Source organism: Epithele typhae, assembly GCF_022376455.1.
Source record: "Epithele typhae strain CBS 203.58 chromosome Unknown BXZ73scaffold_28, whole genome shotgun sequence".
Classification (NCBI taxonomy): Eukaryota; Fungi; Basidiomycota; class Agaricomycetes; order Polyporales; family Epitheliaceae; genus Epithele; species Epithele typhae.
This window is the reverse complement of record NW_025954219.1, coordinates 395,540-416,731: the sequence shown is the minus strand read 5'-3', so window position 1 is coordinate 416,731 and position 21,192 is coordinate 395,540. Positions and strand designations below refer to the sequence as shown.

General features: G+C 55.5%; 6 protein-coding genes across 6 annotated transcripts; 3 read left to right on the top strand and 3 right to left on the bottom strand.

Annotated features, from left to right (window-relative positions):
- Window positions 1-66: 66 nt before the first annotated feature.
- On the top strand, window positions 67-1,264 carry BXZ73DRAFT_47829 (uncharacterized protein; the record flags this gene model as incomplete). Its single annotated transcript, XM_048019946.1, has 3 exons — window positions 67-603; window positions 655-854; window positions 895-1,264. 3 exons carry the CDS (start codon window positions 67-69, stop codon window positions 1,262-1,264), a joined length of 1,107 nt encoding a protein of 368 aa, XP_047877362.1.
- A 116-nt stretch (window positions 1,265-1,380) lies between these two features.
- BXZ73DRAFT_90350 (uncharacterized protein) lies at window positions 1,381-1,800 on the top strand (the record flags this gene model as incomplete). The annotated part of the gene is made up of 2 exons (XM_048025604.1): window positions 1,381-1,705; window positions 1,781-1,800. The coding sequence occupies 2 exons, from the start codon at window positions 1,381-1,383 to the stop codon at window positions 1,798-1,800; spliced, it is 345 nt and encodes a 114-aa protein (XP_047877361.1).
- Window positions 1,801-2,342: 542 nt separating this feature from the next.
- BXZ73DRAFT_47843 (uncharacterized protein) lies at window positions 2,343-3,351 on the top strand (the record flags this gene model as incomplete). Its single annotated transcript, XM_048019948.1, has 2 exons — window positions 2,343-2,938; window positions 3,024-3,351. 2 exons carry the CDS (start codon window positions 2,343-2,345, stop codon window positions 3,349-3,351), a joined length of 924 nt encoding a protein of 307 aa, XP_047877360.1.
- Window positions 3,352-4,271: 920 nt separating this feature from the next.
- BXZ73DRAFT_78054 (uncharacterized protein) lies at window positions 4,272-5,504 on the bottom strand (the record flags this gene model as incomplete). The annotated part of the gene is made up of 5 exons (XM_048022802.1): window positions 4,272-4,637; window positions 4,672-4,688; window positions 4,732-4,828; window positions 4,898-5,058; window positions 5,180-5,504. The coding sequence occupies 5 exons, from the start codon at window positions 5,502-5,504 to the stop codon at window positions 4,272-4,274; spliced, it is 966 nt and encodes a 321-aa protein (XP_047877359.1).
- Window positions 5,505-14,357: 8,853 nt separating this feature from the next.
- Window positions 14,358-17,578, bottom strand: BXZ73DRAFT_78053 (uncharacterized protein; the record flags this gene model as incomplete). The annotated part of the gene is made up of 10 exons (XM_048022801.1): window positions 14,358-14,672; window positions 14,734-14,799; window positions 15,408-15,421; window positions 15,532-15,698; window positions 15,969-16,090; window positions 16,137-16,192; window positions 16,249-16,657; window positions 16,751-17,112; window positions 17,251-17,350; window positions 17,378-17,578. The coding sequence occupies 10 exons, from the start codon at window positions 17,576-17,578 to the stop codon at window positions 14,358-14,360; spliced, it is 1,812 nt and encodes a 603-aa protein (XP_047877358.1).
- Window positions 17,579-18,093: 515 nt separating this feature from the next.
- On the bottom strand, window positions 18,094-20,762 carry BXZ73DRAFT_78052 (uncharacterized protein; the record flags this gene model as incomplete). The annotated part of the gene is made up of 7 exons (XM_048022800.1): window positions 18,094-18,196; window positions 18,254-18,321; window positions 19,084-19,571; window positions 19,671-20,056; window positions 20,137-20,213; window positions 20,263-20,528; window positions 20,582-20,762. The coding sequence occupies 7 exons, from the start codon at window positions 20,760-20,762 to the stop codon at window positions 18,094-18,096; spliced, it is 1,569 nt and encodes a 522-aa protein (XP_047877357.1).
- Between the last annotated feature and the right edge of the window lie 430 nt (window positions 20,763-21,192).

Genomic DNA, 21,192 nt, shown 5'->3' with positions numbered 1-21,192 from the left:
CTGCAGAGAACGATGATGGACCACTACAGCGAGTGGCTCCCGCATGAAACGGAGGTCATCGAGGCGATGTTCTCCTGGGAGGACTCGCGCGAGCCTCTCGGCAAGTGCTCTCAGTGCCTCGATCAGGACGCGTGGTTACGCTGCACGGAGTGCTGGGACAGTAGTCCGCATTGCATGCAGTGCCACCTCGCCGCGCATCGTCATCATTGGTTCCATTGGGTGGAGGCCCGCAAGGATGGTGACGATTTCTGGAAGAGGCACGATCTCAGGAGTATCAACTTCATCATTCGTCTGGGTCATGGTGGTCAGGCATGCCCCTCCCGAGGGAATTGGTTGGCCCCATCAAAAATCGCCATTGCCCACACGAACGGCATCCATCACTGCCTCGTCACATTCTGCCACTGTCCCCATGCCGCTTCCGTCCCCTGTCAACTTATCCAAGAGCGAATCTGGCCCGCCACTCTTGAGCAGCCTCAAACTGCGTTCACAACTCCACTGCTCACACTGTACGATCACCTTTGGAACGTTAGCAACGTCAACGTCTACGACTTCATTGACGTTTTGCAGCGCCTCACTAACAGCGCGTTCCCTGACGAGGTTTCGGTATGTGAGCCCGCTCTACCTTGTCCTCTCATATTCTTATGAGCTTGATAGGACCCTTACGACGCCTTCCGTCGTGTGCATCGCATGTTCGAGCACTTGACGATGAAGAAGCGTGCTGGTCACTATCACAGCGTCAATATCCCAAACCGGTGCGACAGCGATCTCACTGTCGCATGCCTCACTTGCCCACTTCCCGGCGTCAACCTTCCCCCTGACTGGGCTCAGGAGAAGCGCGCCCCGTGCGTCCTACGGTTTCTCGCATGATATCCTGCACTCACCCTTCACTCTAAGATATATTTACCGCCATAACCTCGGGGTTGACGCCTGCCATGGGATGCCAAAGAGGACCAAGAACGATGACAAGCACGACAGGGCCCTTAGCGAGGGGCAAGGTTTCATGATCAAGTTGTCCGATATGAAGGAGATGGTCGAAGAGAGCTTCAAGAACGATGACGACCGCGTAGTAAGTTGTACTTTCATCCATGAGACAATGCCACTGACTCTCACCAAGACCCATACCTGCAGCAGCTTCAAGGTCGCACGCGCGCAGCGTTTGGGCAAGTTCCGAACAGTCGATATCAGCGGCGTCGCCGCCATAACATGTCGCCATACGTTCTTCTTTTATCAAGGTGTGATCGACCTCATCTCGGGAGAACGGTAAGTCGTTTCTGCGTTCGCTGTGCTGTCAATGGCTTATAGTGTTGTAGGTACGCCTTCATCGATCTACTTGTAGCCAAGCACCTACTACAATATGCCTGTGAGCTGATCGAGGTCGGCATGACCTACGACATCATGTGCATCTACATTCGCAACCTCTTGAAGCGTATGGAGAAGAACTTCCCAGCCGTCGTCCACATCATCGAGAAGATGTACTGCTGCTTGCCCGCCTTTCACGCACACGGCCACCGTGACATGTGCAAGACGGTCTATTTGCTCGCGCTCGCCTACGGCTTCGGATTCCAGCATGGCGAGCAAGTTGAGAGGCCCTGGATCAAGATGAACTTCGCCGGGCCCGCAACAAGCGAGATGACAGCTGGGAATCGGCACGACAAACTGAACATGACCTTCAACTTCTGGAACCTCTGTCAGCGGCAGAAACAGCGTGAGCATTCTCTTTATACCGGCAGTGCACGCCCAAGCTGATTGTATTTTCCCAGCTGACTTCTTAGCCAGGCAGGCCGAGAAGACTTACGTTGACCAGGAAGAGTCCACAGACGAGTTGGCGTCGATGATCGCTGGTGCTGGCCCGACCAAGGTTCTTTGTTGGATTGCGCAGGGCATTCAACCTTCAGCACCCACACCGATCAACTTCAGGGAACGAGAAGAGGCGTCCAAAAAAAGCCCGTTCGTGCTCGACACTACTCATCGTAAGTCCTGTTGCGCTTCTGTACTGGCCCACACTGACGGCCAAATCACAGTTCCTAATCGCGAGAAGGCGTTCGACGACCTCGTGAAATCCCACGAAAACGCGAAGCACTCCGCCACCGCCGACATGGACCTCAAGAAGCGTGCCGCCCTCTTCGTTCGCAATGGTATCGATGTGCAACGAGCGCTGCGAGTTACCTGCTCCTACCAATTGTCTCGTTTCTGATTGGTCTCCTAGTTTTAAGCTCCAGCAGCGCAAGAAGCTTGGCAACAAGGGCTTCGGTCAATCAGACGAGGCTACGGTCCCCTTCGCCACCGCCCGTCGCGGATACATCCGGGACCTTCACCAGTGGCTCAAGGAGAAACAGCGGTATATGCCACTCGCTGCTGCCGATGATGACCCGGCGGTGCAAGGTCGACGCGAGTTCTCTCGAAACGTCCGCGACGATGACGACGAGAGAGCTTGTAACGACATCGACGACCAAGAGATTGTCGGCCTACCCTCAGACTACACGAAGGAAGAGACCAAGATCCTCGAGATTGAGGTGTTCGCCCGCGGTGAGCTGGCCATGCACACTGCAGATTGTTTTGATGATCTCGCCCACGTACGAAGCGCTGTCGAGTATCGCGCGTCTTTCTTGCGCGAGAAGAAGACCGCGGGGAAGCAAGGGCAGAAAGCAGGTACGCGTTTCCAGACCGAACTCCAGAGGAGCGGTCACTACGCTTATCGTCTGGCCGAACGCTACAATGACAACTTCCAACGTGTATCGGCACTGCGCAAGATTCTCGACCACAAACCGGACCAAGACTCGCCAGAAGGTCGTCTACGCGCGATCAACTTGAAGACAGATCTAGTCCTCTCTGACCTGACCTCACGTCAACCAGGCGACACCCGGCGGTACTCTTCTTGGGTTTGGCGCATCCTGACGCCCAAGAAGGACAAGCGGCAGCAGCCATCGAGGCAAAGCAAGTCCACAGAGCCACCCCCTGCCGAGGATACTGAGCCTCAGTGGCGCGACAATGGCGAGTCAATTCTCAAGTAATGATTGTTGCAGTTTAACATTTACTACAGCACAGTCGACGATGTTCCATACTCGCCTGCAGCGCAAGTATCAAGCGGACGCCCATGCAAACTATGTGTTCACGGACTTCCGTAACGGCAGAGCTGGCCATGACTTCTATTCCAGAGCTTGGCAAGCGACGACGAAGGAGAGCAACTTGTCGCGAGGCAAGCGTGCGTACGCTATGCAGCAGAGTGCTGTCTACAGTCATGGCAGTGACCGGTTCCACAAGCGTCACACCAATTCGCTGAAGCCGGGGGTATCCATGGATGAGAAGTACCATGACGTTGTAAGTGTTTGCATACCCTTGTCCATTCTCTGACTCATCTATGCTTCTAGTCTCTTAGGGATGCCCTTGCAGAATATGTCGACGATGTTGACGCTTACAAGGAGGTCTTGGACGCACTTGATCTCAACTTCTAGCCTGTATCAGTACCATCTTATGTCATGCTCGTATACTCTTCTCCGGTGGGACATCGCACACAATGTGTGTCGCTTGTGCACGATCACAACATTCCAGCTCCTCGGTGCTGAAAACCTCGACAGCACGGCCTCGCACCTTCGTACGCTCGCCACTAGATCGCGATGTCGTAAGTCCGAATGTGCGGGGCACGTTTCCCTGTTCCCTGCCCGCGTGGCCTCGCGCGTTCTTCATATGCGCTCATCACTTGACCGGCACCGCGCGTGTTCCCCCATTCCGTTCGCGCGGCCTCGCGAGTACTTGTAACGTGCTCATCACCTGGCCGTGATGTTCCTCATCCGAACGCGCGTTGCCTTGAGTTCGCGCGCGCGATCGCGGCGCCTTCCCGCAGATACAGACCTTGTGCATGACGCACCACATTATAATAAGTGAAAGGGTGTCATTACTACCATGTCTTTACTGCTAATTACTACTGCGAATATCGCCTAAAACATTCTGAATGCACCTGGTATGTGTCATAGAACATACTACACCGACTACCAGTCGTTACTACTAGTAATTGTGAATAGACGTCCCTGGTAACAAAATAATTAAGCTCCCTTGCTTTTGGACTCTCTTTTGTCTTGAGCGCACAGCCCGTACAGCCTCGTATCCATCTTCTGTCCAGTCTGACCTCTGCGCCATTTATGTCTTCCCATCACTGCTTACGTATGCTACTCCTGGACAGTATATAGGGAGGACTCTGGCTCGCACTGCTCTTCAGTTGTTCTATCACTGACTGAGAATCGCTCCTCTTCGTGTGCTTACAGTCGGTCCCTGCCTTACTCAGAGTTCATCAACGTGAGCGAGGCAGACAAGGTGGGCGAGGTAAGAACAACACAGGCAAGCGTCGCATGCCACGTTCCTCCAGTCCCTCGACACACGTCATCGACCACGCACTCCCCATTCCCGAGCTCCTCACCACGGTTTTTGCCGCCGCATCGAGCGCACCAGTGTTCTTCGCGTACGACGCAATCGGGATGGAGAACACACAGCGGCTCGCATATGCCACGCTCGGCGACCACGGTGGCTTCGTGCTGGTGATACCGCGTGTGGGCCCTGAGGTCCTCACGCCAGTGCAAAGGGAGGGCGACAGGAAGCCCATCGTGCAGCCGTTGGCGAGCTTCCAGATGCTGCCAAACCAGGCACTGGGTGTCGGGGTGGACAAGCGAAGGGACGCACAGCAAGTGGGCCAGGAGCTAGGGACAATAGAGCTGGCCTGTCGGAGTAGAAGGAGCACACCGACGAGGAGGTCGTGCCAACGACGGAGTACGCGCCAGGTGTCAAGCACTGCGAGCAGCTGCCTGTGCTTACGTGGTCGGAGTAAAAGCTGGAGCAGCTGTGAGCACACACACACAGAGCACGGTCCATCAAAAAAAAACGTACCAAGATCAGCAGGCAGACGCACCCTCCAATGAGAACTGCCCCGCGGGGCAATCCTCACACCGAGTCGTGCCATTGCCTGGCTGGGATTACAGGTGGGTGCATCAACAACGCAGAAGCCCGAGTTTGTAGTGGGCAAGTGGGCGATATATGAGACGGCGACAACGGCCGCAGAGCACAGCCGCACTAGTGGAACGAGCTTCATTGGGATGTGCTTGTGGTGGGGACAAGGTTTGTGGTGCGGCCAGGGCCTGGCAAGGTGGTAGGCAAAATGGGGGACCGCAAGAGGGTAGAACGAGGGACTCACCAAGACAGCTCGCCATGGCAGGTGAGGGGCGTGTTCGAGTGCTCCTTGAAGATGTTGCACCAGGACAAAAAGACGGGGAGGACTGAGAGGACTGAGAGGACTGAGAGGAGAGTGCCAGCACAGACGCGCTAACAGGCGATGCCTTGTCGTGTGCACTCCCACGCTTGGCACTGCCAGCAGCGTCCTCATCATCCCCTTGACGTTGCCCTCGATGCCCTCCACAACTCCCGTCCTCGCCCCATCTTCTCCAATGCCGCATACCAAGCCCAACTGCAGGGAGCACAATGTGCACTGACCCCTCTGCTCGAACTGCCCACGTTGCCATGTCGCCCACCTGCTCTCACCCCTGTCTTGTCCACCTGTGGTTACCCCAAATGTAATACAATACCCCAGGAACCTGCAAAACTTGTTTTGCTAATCCCCACCACGTTGTCATTGTACTATATACTCACCAGGGCATTGTAATAGGCCCTAAGTCTAATGAAAGAGTGTTCCCAGCCTTGTAATAAGTCAATATCATAATGAAAAGTGTTCCCAGAGCTGTAATAAGTCACAATTCTAATAAAAGAGCATCCTCAGAGCTGTAATAAGTCTACATTCTAATAACAGGGGCCTCCCAGAGTTGTAATAAGTTAATATCTTAATGAAAAAGTGTTTCCCAGGCTTGTAATAAGGCCATATCTTAATGAAAAGAGTTCCCATGCCTGTAATAAGTCAATATCCTAATGACAGCAGCCTCCCAGGCTTGTAATAGGCCTCATTTCTAATCACAGAACCTTCCCAGGGCTGTAATAACCCACATCAGGTACTGTCCAGCTATTAATAGCCTCATATCGTGGCTGGTCTGGCCAGCTATTAATACCTGGTATACAGGTACACTACTCTGCCCTGCAGCCCTCAATTGGGTGAATAGAAGCTACCTATAAGATAGCTATCAATAGCAGTGGATAGCAGCAGGTTCCTGCAGCTGGAATAGGGTGCAATAGCTGGTTTCTGCATGTAAATGGTAGGGGTTGCACAGCTGGGTGAGATAGGAAACTGGCTAGGCACCATATATGGATCAAAAGAGGCATCATGTAGCTTTCAAACGCATCCAAAAGTACGCCATTTGGAGCAGTATTGGTGGAGATACAGGTGTACCCCCGTTTTTGCTGATGGGCACATCCACTAGAATTGGGAATTGTGGATGGATCTCCTCCGTTCTTTTTGCATAGTGCGTGGTTCTCTATCAAATAGATGGGATTGAAATCCGATCGCAAAACAATGCACACAATCTGGATTAGATCACTGATTACGCTTCAGCCACAGCACTTTTGATGGCTTAATATCTCTGCACCACATCCTCCGATAAGCATTTGGTTTTTTGCAGTCTCTTACATTGGTGTTGAACGTGCACAGATGCGCAGGGACATGGTCAGAGTGTTTCACGTCTAAATGACACCCAGAGTGTGTCTTCATATGTCAATGTAAGAGACTGCAAAAAACCAATGATAACACGGACTGGAGGATGGGGACACGTGATGGGCTGGGGGGACTTGGGAGGGAGGGCGTTCGAGCACTTCCCTGTTGGGAAACAGCTTGGGTTTATTGGACGAATTATTCAAACGTGCGGGGGAGCACAGTTTCAGGTCTACTTGACCCAGACCACCCCCCCCTCCCCCCTGGTGCCGTGGGCTAAGCCAGTCTGATTGATGTGAGGTACAGGTGACACGTGGGGGTAAGTGGTGCATTCCTTGCATATCTGTATAGGTGTTATGTGAAGAGGTTTTAGCCCACACATTGCAGCCCAGTGGTGCATTCTGGGCTCCAATGTGACATCTTCATCAATTCTGGTCCGATGGACATGGTTATTTTTGCATATTCAAGCTGTGTTCAAGGTGAGTTCAGATCGAATTCACAAGGTAATATCGGAGCATTGTGTGTAATTGGATCAGGGGAACAAATGGGGGGGCAGATTGGGGTATTATACTATCAAACAGACTCTGATAAGGATTTACAGCACACATTTCAGGACTCTTTCACAGTGCACATAAGACACAACAGGAATCAAATGAATATCTGGAGTGGGCATGGAGGGGTGCAACTAGGGGGTGGAAATGGCACAGGGAGCCACATATAGCGGTTCACATCAAAATGTTACCTAGATCCATTTCTAATAGGGTAGAAGAGAAGGCTGCAAAAAATCAAACACTTATCGGAGGATATGGGGGCTGACTGTTGGGGGATCAAAAGTGCTGTGGCTGAAGGGTAAACAGCAATCTAATCCAGAACCAGATGGTGGTTCTCCGATCGGACTTCAATCCCACTCATTGGATGGCTATTCACACGTTATAAAACAAGAACCAGGGGATTCCATCCACAATTCCCAATTCTAGCCAATGCCCCCGTCGGCCAAAACAGGGGTACATCTATATCTCCACCAATACTGCCCTGATCAGCATGCTCTTGGGTTCTCTAGAAAGCTGTTTGATGCCCCTTTTGATTGATACCTAGTGCCTGATGATATTCCAGCCCTGTGCTGCACCCCAGGCTGGCCATTTACAGGTAAATACCAGCTATTGCCCCCCATTCCAGCTGCCCAGACCAACCCAAATGCACCATTCCAGCTATAGTCACCTGCAGCTACCTATTTACCCCAATTCCAGCCCATTATACCAACCAGAATGCCCACCCGTAGCACTACCTGCACCTGGCTATTTATAGCCAGGTAGGTCCTAGTGGGTCCCTGGCATCAGTTATTACAGCCTAGAGGAGGTTCTGCCATTACAAACATCACCTTTAACAGCCCAAAAGGTCTTTGTAATAACTCCACATCACTTTTAACAGCCTAGAGGAGTTTTTGTCATTAAGAATTGCATTTTTAACAGCCCAGGGGAGGCTCTGTCATTAAAATTTTCACTTTTAACAGTGCAGCAGAGGTTCTGTCATTAAGAATTCTGTTTTTAACAGTCCAGGGGAGGCTCTGTCATTCGATATTTCGCTTTTGACAGCCCAGGGTGTGTGCTGTCATTAGATATATGCCTATAACAACCCAGAGGGTGTTCTGTCATTAGAGATTTCGCTTTTAACAGCCCAGAGGGTGTCCTGTCATTAGATGTGTTGGTTATAACAGCATAGAGGAAGTGCTGTGATTAGATATTTCACTTTTGACAGCCAGGGGATGCAGCTGTAATAACAACATGACACATACATAGTATTACAGGCCTTTGCAGGCCTTTTATTGTTATTGCTTCACCAGGGTTTTCTACAATGAAAACATGGTGGGCCTCAGCACAATGGACTGCCCAGGTACCTGGGGGATTGTATTACATCTGTGGTGACCACAGGTGCTGTCAACACCACTGGCGGCTTCAATCGCGACAACGCAAAGTGGATCAAGTCGGCTCTCACTCTCCTCGCCGGCGGTGCTGCGATCTGGGCCACCCCCTACCTGGAAAGGATTGGTAACGGGCTGGCGGTGTTCAACAACGACTGGACGACCTTCAGAGCGGCGTTCAAAACGCGATTCGAGACGGCCGACGAGGCAGTCGACGCGAAGGCAGCCCTGCAGGCCCTGCACCAGCGTAGCCTCGCTGTTGTCGAGTACTACGCGCGGTTCAACGAGCTCGCAGACAGGACCGGCTATAGCCAGACCGACCTCCGCGACCGGTTCTACGAGCACCTCTCCTCAGAGATCAAGGGCGAGCTTGTGCATACTGCTCGCAACACTTCTGCGCTCCCCGACCTCGTTCAGGTCGCTACGGACCTCGACATGCGCATTCGCACACGCAAGGCTGAGCGTGCGCGCGAACAGGGCAAGTCTGTTGCGACCCCGACCGTCCCTCGTACCGCCACCGGGCAGTTCGCATCCGTGGCAACTCCCTCGACCATGCGCACCTCCCGCGATCCCGACGCGATGGACATTGATGCTGCCAAGCTGAGCGAGTTCAGGCGGTCAATGAACGGCAGGTGCTGGGGCTGTGGTGCGACCGACCACCAGAAGAAGGACGGCAACCACTCGAATGAGACTTGTCGCTGGTGCGGAGGCCGTGGCCATTGCGAGAGCGTTTGCCAGAGCAAGGCACTGGGCAGGCCACGCTTGGGTGGTCAGCAGCGGGTTGCAGCTACCACCGAGGACAGCCCGGTCGCGTCGACCTCAACGGCGAACTCCAATGTGCAGGGGATCAACGCGATCCTCGAGCAGATGCAGCAGATGACGGAGCAGCAGAAGATCCTCCGTGGCGAGCTCGAACTGCTCCAGAAGTCTTTTCCGAACGGGCCCGCTTAAGAGCTGCGGCAGCGGCGCCCCCACCAAAGGTCTCTTCTTCTTCGTTCCCTGAACCTGTACCTAGCGCGTACGATACCGTAGATAGCTGTACGATACCTGAAGCAAATCGATCTGGTTCGCACTTTCGCACTAGCGTGATAGTAAAAGGAAACGATAAGAGTGTTAAGACCGCAGCAATGATTGACTCTGGCGCGACTTCGCTTTTTGTTAGTAAAAGGTTCATAGATAGGCATGGTATTTCGGTGCACCCGTTGTTCAAGGAGATCACAGTGCACAATATCGACGGTACAAAGAACAAAGCAGGCAGTATTACGCATTTCACAAGGCTTACGTTAGGTATGGGTACATATAGCGAGCGTCTCGATTTCTTAGTTACAGATCTGGGACCAGAGGACATGATTCTTGGCTTGCCTTGGTTACGTACGGTGAATCCGGAGATAGACTGGGAGAAGGGAGAGATGCGGATTGAGACGGACGAGGAGGAGGAGGAACGGCCTGCGTTCGAGCGTATCAACGCGAACCGGGCACAGCGACGGAAGTGGCAGAAGGCAGGAGTGTTGGAGGATGCGAGGGAGGAGGTGTGGTGTGCGGCAGGCTACACCTATTCGACGCAGCTGGCAGAGGCTGCCAACAAGGGGAAACCTCAGAAGACGTTCGAGGAGATGGTCCCGGAGGAGTATCGACGCCACGCTAAGGTGTTCTCCGAGGTTGAATCAGAGCGTCTCCCTGAGTCGAAACCTTACGACCACGCGATCGACCTCAAGCCTGATGCGCCTGAGTCGATCCGCTCCAAGGTTTTCCCCATGCCTCTGAACGAGCAGGAGGAGCTTGATCGGTTCCTGGAGGACAACATGCGCAAGGGATACATCACACCTTCTAAGTCCCCCATGGCGTCTCCAGTCTTCTTTGTCAAGAAGAAGGACGGGAAGCTCCGGTTAGTACAGGACTACCGGAAGCTGAACGATGTCACCGTCAAGAACCGCTATCCGCTTCCTCTCGCCTCAGACATCGTGAACCGGCTGCGGGAAGCGAAGTACTTCACCAAGTTCGACGTGCGCTGGGGGTACCACAACGTCCGGATCAAGGAGGGTGACGAATGGAAGGCTGCCTTCGTCACTAACCGAGGGTTGTTCGAACCCAAGGTTATGTTCTTCGGGCTCACCAATTCGCCAGCCACCTTCCAAGCGCTGATGAATTCGATCTTCGCGGATCTCATTGCGCAGGGCAAGGTAGCGGTGTACCTGGACGACATCCTCATCTTCACGGACACCCTAGAGGAGCACCGTCGACTGGTTCACGAAGTACTTCAGCGGTTGGAGGAGCACGACCTCTACCTGCGCCCTGAGAAGTGCGAGTTTGAGCGGGAGGAGGTGGAGTACCTGGGGCTGGTGATCCGTCAGGGCTCGGTCAGCATGGACCCGGTGAAGGTCAAAGCCGTGCGCGACTGGCCAGATCCTCGTAACCTGCGAGATCTGCGCGGTTTCCTTGGATTTGCCAACTTCTATCGTCGCTTCATCAAGGACTTTGCTAGGCTGGCTCGTCCCTTGAACGACTTGACGAAGAAGGACGTCGCGTGGACATGGGAGTTCGCGCAGCGTCAGGCATTCCGCGCGCTCAAGGACGCCTTCATCAGTGAACCGGTTCTCGCTACATGGGCACCAGATCGACCCACCAGACTCGAGGTAGACGCTTCTGGATTCGCAACGGGTGGTGTTCTGCTCCAGAAGCTCCCCGACGGCCTATGGCACCCGATCGCGTTCCGCTCAGAGTCCATGTCGGATGCAGAGCGCAACTACGAGATCTACGACCGAGAGCTCTTGGGGATCATCCGAGCATTGGAGGACTGGCGCCACTACCTTGAGGGCCTTCCAGATCCCTTTGAGATCATCACGGATCATCGGAACCTCGAGTACTGGCGTACTGCTCAGCATCTCTCACAGCGGCAAGCGCGATGGTCAATCTGGTTGGCACGCTTCGACTTCGTCCTCACCCACAAGCCTGGGAAGACGAACACGCAGGCAGATCCTCTCTCGCGTCTCCCCACTCATCAGGTCACGGACGCGGAGGACAACCAGGAGCAGGTCGTACTCAAGCCAGAACGGTTCGCTCAGCTAGCTGCAACCATCTGCAGCGACACCGATCTGCTTGAGCAACGCATCCGTGAGTGCACCAAGCGCGAAGTGGAGGTTAGAAGCGGGCTTGCAGCGCCGCCTCGCAGGATGGCAAGTGGAGTAGCCGAGTGGGAAGAGCACGGGGGCCTGGTGTATCACGAAGGTCGCCTATACGTGCCAGCTGACCCAGAGCTCAGACAAGAGGTTCTTCGGCGATGCCACGACTCGGTCACAGCTGGACACCCTGGACGCAGCAGCACCCTTGAGCTCGTCAGCCGGCACTACTGGTGGCCTGGGATGGCGCTCTTCGTGGCCAAGTACGTCGCAGGCTGCGAGCGCTGTCAGCGCTACAAGCCAGCTCCACATCCACGCTCCACCCTGCATCCGCACGACGTCCCTGAGGCCCCCTGGAAGGTGGTGGGAGTAGACCTGGTCACTGGGCTCCCAGAGTGCGAAGGGTTCAACGCCATCGCGGTGTACGTCGACCACTACAGCAAACAGTGTCACGTCCTCCCCACACGCGACAGTGTCGACGCTGCTGGCATTGCCGACCTGCACTACCGCGAGATCTTCCGCCTACATGGTGTCCCTCGGAAGATCGTGTCGGACCGTGGTCCCCAGTTCGCCGCCCGCGTAATGCACGAACTCTACGGCAAGCTCGGCATTGAACATGCACTCACCACCGCGTACCACCCTCAGTCTAACGGACAGACCGAGCGAACGAACCAGGAAGTAGAGCAGCACTTGCGCCTGTTCGTACGCAAACGGCAAGACGACTGGGTACGCTATCTGCCAACTGCCGAGTTCGCGCTGAACAGCCGAATCCACTCTGCGCACAACCACACGCCCTTCGAGGTCATGTACGGGTACAAGCCAGACTTCACGGTACCAGTGGGAACAGAGACTCGCTTCCCTCATCTCGAGAATCGTCTAGAGGGCATGCGCCAAGCACAGAAGGACATTGAATCAGTGCTGCGCGCAGGCAAGGCGAAGATGAAGGTTCACTTCGCAGAGGAACACCCTCGTGATCGGAAGGCATTCGAAGTCGGAGACAAGGTCTGGCTTAGCTCAAAAGACATCAGTGTGCACCAGGCAACGCGCAAGCTTGGTGTCCGGCAGCTGGGACCCTACAAGGTGGTCGAACGCGTGGGTGACCTAGCCTATCGTCTCGAACTCCCACCCACGCTCAAGATCCACCCGGTCGTACATGTGGATCGGCTGTCCAAGTATGGAGGGAACGAGGTGAACGGGCGACGAGCACCACCACCAGAGCCAGTGGAAGTGGACGGAGAGGAGGAGTACGAGGTGGAGAGGATTCTGGATAGTCGGTTCTTCAACCGCCGGCTTCAGTTCCAGGTGCGGTGGAAGGGATACGGAGAGGGGGACGACTCGTGGGAACCAGCGGCGAATGTCGCCAATGCCCCAGAGAAGGTCGCAGAGTTCTACGAGCGCAATCCCAACGCGCCTCGCAAGATATCTGCGACTCTATTCGCCGCGCTGCCGTGGAGGAGGGTTGAGCACCCTGAGCACGCAGAAACGGAGAAGGAAGACTGGCAGGAGGGGAGGATCATGTCCATCCGGGACGGATGGGTTTTAGGAGGGGGGTAATGTCGTGGAACGGACTCTGGACTCGCCCTACGTATTATTTTTCGTCTTTTCTTTGCCTTTTCTCTGCCTGCTACTATATTGGAAGGTTGTTCCCGCGCTTAAGCGCCCGTATCGCGGACTCTCTTAGCACTTGCACTTCGTGTCCTAGCCCTCATCTCGACCTCTTGGTCTTTGTGGGCTAGGTGAGTATCTCGATTGCCTGTATGTATGTAGAGCTATGTTAACTTGGTCTTTGTGGGCTAGACATCCCTCGTGTGACTCTAGTTTGCGTCTGCTTTGCGCCTAGTGCCGGCAACGCCTCTGCACCACTACATCGAGGTCATCCAACCTCCATCTACACCCATCCACCCCTCCCTCTCCTCCGATTGGCGTTCGCGGCCCGCTCCCGCGTCACTGCCCTGCTCCTCAGACCAACCCTCCCGCTGAACTGAGCCTTGCCTGCCCAAGATGTTTAAACAAGGTGAGATCCGTCAGAAACTGGGGTGCGTATAGCTCACCTTATTCAGGCTAGCTGCAACTCAACGCATCAACACGCACGTAGATCGTTATCGGTGCCAGCGCCTAGGTACCCTTCACCCATTTTCGACACAAACCCGCATCCTCATGCTCTCTCCCTTAGCGCAACACCATCAAACACCTGACGTGGGCTGACGGCGCCTCATGTTGGTGATGGTGACCTCACCCAAGTGCGTCGGACATTGGTAGCACTGGTACAGGGGCTCATCGCGCGGGCAAAAACCGGTATGTACCTCACGTTGATCCTTGGACCTCTTTCCAACCTCTCTGCCCCCATCTCAACTACTTCCGACCCTGCAAGCGACATGTCGATCATTGACAGCACAAGCCCCGCGATCTATCTGTTGACGGAGACACGCCGTGACTCTGACGTTGGCCCGCCGTCGACACGGGCGTTAAACCATGAATGGCTCACTGTTCTGGTCAACGGCGTCACTGACACAGTGGTTGTGAGTAAATCTTTTCATTTTGAACGTGTCGGCCACTCTAAAACCCAGCCATACAGCTCCTGCTGCCATACACTCAAGCCGCCCTGAATGCAGTCGACCACACTCGCGCTGAAGCGTGGGTCCACCTGTACCTCACGTTTTGATAGATCAGTGATCCTGGATAATCCCACCCCCCTACCATAGATAGTATCGCTGTAATGTCCATACGCCCGCCACTACTAGATACGCTACGAATATTGCGGCCAATTCCCTTGCAAGGAAACAGCCCGCTTCCCCCATATACACAGGTCCCCTCCCCTCTCTACAAGTCCCCGCCCGGCAAGCCCTGAGCTAGGCCGAGCCCGCGTCTGTCTGCTCCCATCATCACGTGTGTCCCCCGCTGCCCTGACATCTCCGAGCGCCGCGCTCCCGCCGGCGCCTTCCCCGCCTGTGCCTGTGCTCGCTGTGCCCGACAGTGAGCTCGCTGTCCCTGCGCCCTGCCTCCCCCTCCCCTCCGTTTCCCTCCGTTCTTTTTGTAATCCACTTGTATTCAAAATGCGCACCTAATGACACACAATAAAATAGCTACACTTGCCTGGGTGCGCCTGCACTGAGCCCATATACCCCCCAAAATGCGTTGCCCTTTGCGTAACCTGCCATTCTAGACCCATTCACTTGGCTGGCCAAGCTCTGCATCAGATAGTTATAGATGAGGGCTGCTCTAGTATAAAACTCCAGGTGGATAGCTAGAGGGGTGCAGGTATGATGTCATATGTTATTTCAGAATGACATGCTCCACAGTGATCTGGCATATACATCTATCGTCTTATGTACACCCAGAATCGTACCTAGAGGTCACTCAGAGTGTATTGCAAGAAGAATAAAGTGAATAGACGATGTTGTGGTGAAGATATGATATATGCTCAGAAGAGGGAGTTGGCTTGAAAATGTGGCCTTCATATGTTTTTGTGCAGACGTCTGATCACTTTTCATCTTGTTGCATTACGTTTATATGTATGTGGAGAGCTCAGATCGTCGGTTTGGTGCTTATCGGTCAAGGATTGAATACAGGATTTGGTATGTCATTATTCTATGACATAGAGTATAGCGAGATAGCATGTGCTCCGATTAGTGTTCTGAAAAGCGGAATAGAACAAGGATTCTTACAGCTAAAGGATGCAGAAAGAATCTTGAAGAACAGTGAAGAAGTGGTTGAGATATACCAGATGGGTCTAGAATGGCAGGTTACGCAAAGGGCAACGCATTTTGGGGGGTATATGGGCTCAGTGCAGGCGCACCCAGGCAAGTGTAGCTATTTTATTGTGTGTCATTAGGTGCGCATTTTGAATACAAGTGGATTACAAAAAGAACGGAGGGAAACGGAGGGGAGGGGGAGGCAGGGCGCAGGGACAGCGAGCTCACTGTCGGGCACAGCGAGCACAGGCACAGGCGGGGAAGGCGCCGGCGGGAGCGCGGCGCTCGGAGATGTCAGGGCAGCGGGGGACACACGTGATGATGGGAGCAGACAGACGCGGGCTCGGCCTAGCTCAGGGCTTGCCGGGCGGGGACTTGTAGAGAGGGGAGGGGACCTGTGTATATGGGGGAAGCGGGCTGTTTCCTTGCAAGGGAATTGGCCGCAATATTCGTAGCGTATCTAGTAGTGGCGGGCGTATGGACATTACAGCGATACTATCTATGGTAGGGGGGTGGGATTATCCAGGATCACTGATCTATCAAAACGTGAGGTACAGGTGCGTGGGTCTCCATTATGCACGGATCCAAGCTCCAACGCTGTGGCCTGCAGGATGACCAGAACGGCCTGCTACTGCAGCTTAAGGCTGCATGAGGGTCCGGCTCACTTTGCGGGTAGAGCTGTGATTATCCGGAGCCGTGAGCCAGGGATCATGAGCCGGGCGGCTCCGGCTCTTTCCGGCTCTGGCTCCCAGCGGCTCCAGATCAAGAGGGCCAAAATATGGCAGCTCTGCGGCTCGATCCACGGATTATCCGCAGAGTCTCGTGTGACATACTACAAATTGTAGGTAATCTACAAGCCTTTTGAAGCAGCTCTCTAACGATACAATGTCTGTGTGATTCTGTCAAGAAATGACTGAGTTATAGACGGAACATGACCTGTCGCACTTCGAGCGCTTTTGGCGCCGGCATCTGGCGTCTGCATGCGGGAATCCGTCCCGATCGGGCAGTGTTCGGAATCGAACGCGGCGTCTCGCGCGTCACTCGCTCGCCATTGTCCCTCCTCCTCCTCACTCCTCCTCCGCTTACCTTCCACCCTCCCTCCGCACTGCGTCATCGCGTGAGCGCGCGCGGCCATTCTTAAGCCCATGAGTTGAGCGATGGGGTCGCGGTGAGCTCCTGTGGCCCCGATCTTCTCCGGTGAGTCCCACCCCCTCTGCTCCCCGCGCGTCCTTGCCTGTCTCGCGCTCGCGCTCACGCTAGTCCCCGTTTCCCTTGTTCTCATCGCACTCGTCCACCTCACACTCTCCGCCTCGCTGCCTTGCCATCCCCCGGCTTTACCCCTCGCCCTCGCCCTCTACCTCCGCCTCGCGTCGCCCTCCGTCCGCGCTACCCTCAGCACCCTCCACCGCGTCCCTGCCCTCGTCCTCACCCCTCGGATCCGGCTCACGTCGCCCACTACCACCTCCGTGTCGGCCTCAGCGCCACACGTCTCCCGCACCTCCCGCGTCGCCCTCGCCCTCGCCCGCATTGCCCACGTCCCCCACGTGCCCCGCGTCGCCCTCTCTCCCGTCCATGCGGCGTCATCGTGCTCGCGGGCGCGGCCATTCTGTGGGGTTGCGGTGAGCCCCCGCGACCCCAATCTCCCGCGGTGAGTACTCTCCCCTGCCCCCTCTGCCCCCCGTGTCGTGTCCAGGGCCGTCCCCCTCCCCTGCGCTTGCAACCCCTGCCGGCCCGCTCCCCAGACGACCCTCGCCATCGCCCTCTTCATCTCGCCTGCGCCCGTGTTACCCACCACCTCGCCCGCGTCACCTCGGCCGCATCACCCACGTTCACCCTGTCGTCCGCGTCGTCCGCGCTCGCCTGTCCTGCCCTCCCCCACCTCTCTCCCGCATCTCCCTCACCTCGCGCCCACCATGACTACCGTGCTTCGTCCTGCGCCTCCCCCACCTCGCCCTCCTCTGCCCGTGTTGCCCTCCCCCACCTCCGCCGCGTCCCTGCCCACTGCGTCACCCTCGTCTGCGCGGCCCGCCCCCACGTCGTCATCCTCCTATCCCCCGTGTCGGGCCCAGATCACCGTCAAGCCCTCGCCTTGCCCCCGCCCCGTCCGCGTCGCCCTCGCCGCATTACCCACCTCGCCTGGACCTGAAGCCCTGTCCCCAGTCTGCCCGGTGTCGCCCACCTCACCAATCTCGTCCGCGTTGCCCACGTCTCGCCCCCGCATCGCCCACCTCATCCTTGTCCCCTGCGTCCCCTGCGTCCCCCCTGCATCTCCCATGGTGCCCTCATCCACTTCGCCACCTCGCCCTCACCACCCCCGGCTTACTACCACGTCTGACGTCGCGCCTGCGTCACCCACCGCGCCTCGCCCGCCGCGCCCTTGCCTGTGTCGCCTGCACGGCCTTCCCCTCATGTCGCCCGTGCATTGTGTCACGTGCCGACATCGAGATCGAGGCTCGCGCTCACCTGCGTCTACATCGCCCACGTCGTCAGCGTGCGCAACCTGTGTCGCGACTCGCCACCGTCACTCGCGGCTCGCCTCTGCGCTGCCCACGTCATCCGCGTCCTCGCGCGATGCACCCTCCACGTCCTCGGGCCGCACCGTGTGCATCCTCTCATGTACTCGCATCCCGCTGTCCATGTATCCCACTCTGTACTTATCTTTGTGTAATATATTGACTGCGGATCAGACTTGTGTGCGGATCGACAAGGCTACCAGCTCCATACATGGCTCATTTTTGAGCTGCGTATCCATCCTATCCGCGTTTTTTGTGACTCGCGGCAGCTCGCAGCTCAATCCATGGCTCGATCCGCAAAGTGCGGGTCCGGGTCCTGCGACTCCGGCTCTTCTGGAGGCTCTGACCCATGCGGATCCAGATCAAGGCCCGAAAATGGCCTTGATCCGCGGATAAGACTCCGGGTCTTCCGTGGATCGATCCGCATGCAGCCTTACTGCAGCTCGTTCTCGCATACAGCACCTTTGCCAAGAACACCCCAGCAGTCGAGAACGTCGACTTTCACCTATTTGTCGACACTCTATCTCTCTTCGTCGAAGCCCTCGACTCTCACAACTCTGTGGACACCGAGTTGATGGCGATGAGTGTTTTCATGCTTGATATCATACCTGAGGTAAGTATTGTTAGACCTATGTTAGTATATTGGGAAACTGACTAGGAACAGGTTATATATCCCGACCCGGATCTACTAGCATCCGCACGCGCTGTACTTGTGGCCTTGGAAGACAGTGTTGAACATTGGATATCGAAAATACGTACATTAGGACAGTTTACGCATCCACATGGACTCTGTGAGATACTTCCCATAGTTCCATATGTCACTTCACTGCCTTGTAGTTCCTTATCTCTTCTATTTTGTTCTTCTACGCTTCTCTCTTTGTTCCCTTGTTCCACTTATGGACTTTCTTTGTCTTGAGCGCACAGCCCGCACAGCCCTGTAACCACCTTCTGTCCGGTCTGACCTCTGCACCATATATGTCTTCCCATCACTGCTTACGTATGCTACTCCTGGACAGTATATAGGGAGGACTCTGGCTTGCACTGCTCTTCAGTCGTTCTATCACTGACTGAGTAAGTACCTACACTCTATGTGCTCCTTTACACATATGCTTACTGTATCTGTAGTCGCTCCTCTTCGTGTGCTTACAGGTACTACTTATGCCCTCAATATCAGTCGTTCTATCACTGACTGAGGATCGCTCCTCTTCGTGTGCTTACAGTCGGTTCCTTGCCTTACTCAGAGTTCATCAGACAGCCCCGTCCTCACGTCCACATCCCTCCTCACGCATGCGTCCACGCATGTGCCCTCTCCCTCGTTCTCTGGCGCCGCCGAGACTGGCTTCTCCTCCGCCACTGTCATTGTGCCCGTGTTCGCTATCGCGCCCACCATCGTGCCCACTATTACGCCCACATCCGTGCCCATTCTTGTGCCCGCATCCACCCATCCACCTGCACCTGAGCCGCCTGTCTCTGCGGAGCCTGGCCTCTCCTCCGCCACAGTCCTTACGCCCGTGTTTGCCATCACAGACATGTCCGCCGCCGTCGTGTCCACCCAGGCGCCCACGTGCGCATCCACCCAGGCACCCACGCGCGCGGCCATGGCCACATCCGCTGTCGCAGCTGCGTCCACCACCATCGCGTCCGCGCCCGCCGATGCGGTGGCATCTACCGGCGTGCCCACATTCGGCATCACCTCTGCGTCCTCCACCATTGCATCGACAGAGTCCACCAGCACCCATGCTCCTGCGGACACACCTACTCGCCCGGCCGTAGTCCGGACTCGTTTTAACGATGCGATGGAGGCGGTGTCCCGCGTGTGCGAGCGCAACACACTTACAGAGATTGTTGGCATACCTTCTGAGCGTTTGGTTGAGGTAGGGAGCAAGTGGGTTGAAGTGATAAGGGCCTCGAGCGACGCTAGTGAGGATTCAGATGGGTCCCTGCTGCTACTGCGGACCCCATTGGACTCGGATGACGAGTCCGATGATGACACTTGGTAACACAAGTGCTTAAAGTAGTGAACAAGTGTATATATACATGCTCCTGTGTCTATAGTGCGTGAATTAGATTGGAGGATCCGTGGGTGGAGCCACAGTTCAACCGTTTTTGGTCCCCCTCTGAACCGGAGCTGCATCGAGCCGGAGCTGGACCGAGCTGGAGCCGCATGGCTCACGATCCGCGGCTCACGGGTCTGGATCATCGCGACTCTACCCGCGAAGTAAGCTGGACCTCCAAACAGCCTTAGTTGGCGCGAGGTGGGGGACAGAATGTTACAGATGCTTGCTCCGTCCGACAATTGGGGTGGAGGCATCAGACGTACCAAAGAGAGTAGTGCGCCCCGGTCCAGTCAGGATATGTGCACGGGTTGTTCTCCTGGTGCGGGGACAATTGTGTCTCCTAGTAATCGTTGGGTGTTCCCCACTGTGACATCGACGTCAGTCATTACACGGCCATTCTCGTTTATCACACAATTGGTTCTATTAGCCGTGTGATCAAGTTCCTGTGTGAACTCAGTGAGCTGAGAACAGAGTTTATTGAGCTCATGCTCATTACTCCTTAATTCGTGTTCTCGGATTGTGAGCTGCACACGCAGGTGGGTCTCGTACGTTGACAGTGTACGTTCAAATATATTTGTAGACCCCAGTGCTCCGGGGTCGGTTTGTGCACGTGAGGGCGCAAGTGAGCACATGTCCCAGTATGGGCCACTACTCGCTGCGTGTGTGTACGGGGTATGTGTGTGGTATTTACAAACTGGGGAATCATACCTGTAATCACCAGTTGTGGGGCGATGTGTTCCAATGGCGAGGGACCACGAGACAGCGGGGGCGGGGTTGTGGTAGGGTTGGCAGGAACCGGGGGCACTGTGGTGTAGTCCTCATCATAGAGCATCGCAGTCGGTTGGCCGTCACCGCGGGTGTGTGGAGGGCGATAGGGGAGGTAGGACATCAATGGGGTCTAGTGGGGAGGTGAAAAAAATTTGTTGAGAAGGTTTTGTAGGTGATCTCCAGTAGCTGAGTGTCGCCTTAGAGCATAGAGACGGTAAAGCAAGTCAAAAAAGATGAAAAAGGTCGGTGTGGGTCCCTCACGCCAGTGCCAGACTCGTCAAATCCCTATATTGGGGGGTGAGTACAGCTATGGGTGAGGGTGGAGGTAGGTAGTGTACATCAGAGACTAGAATGCGTATATAGAGTGTCCTTGCGCTCGCTGAGCGCCTCAACATCTGAATACGGCAATGCCATCACTGATGCACACTAACCACCACACCGGAATCCCGCTGGCGCGGGTAATGTCCGAGATGACCGGGGCCCACGGAAATCCTGTCCGCGGGTCACGTGGGCGTTATCTCCTGAGATAACGCGGTCCGCGTGAGTCCAAT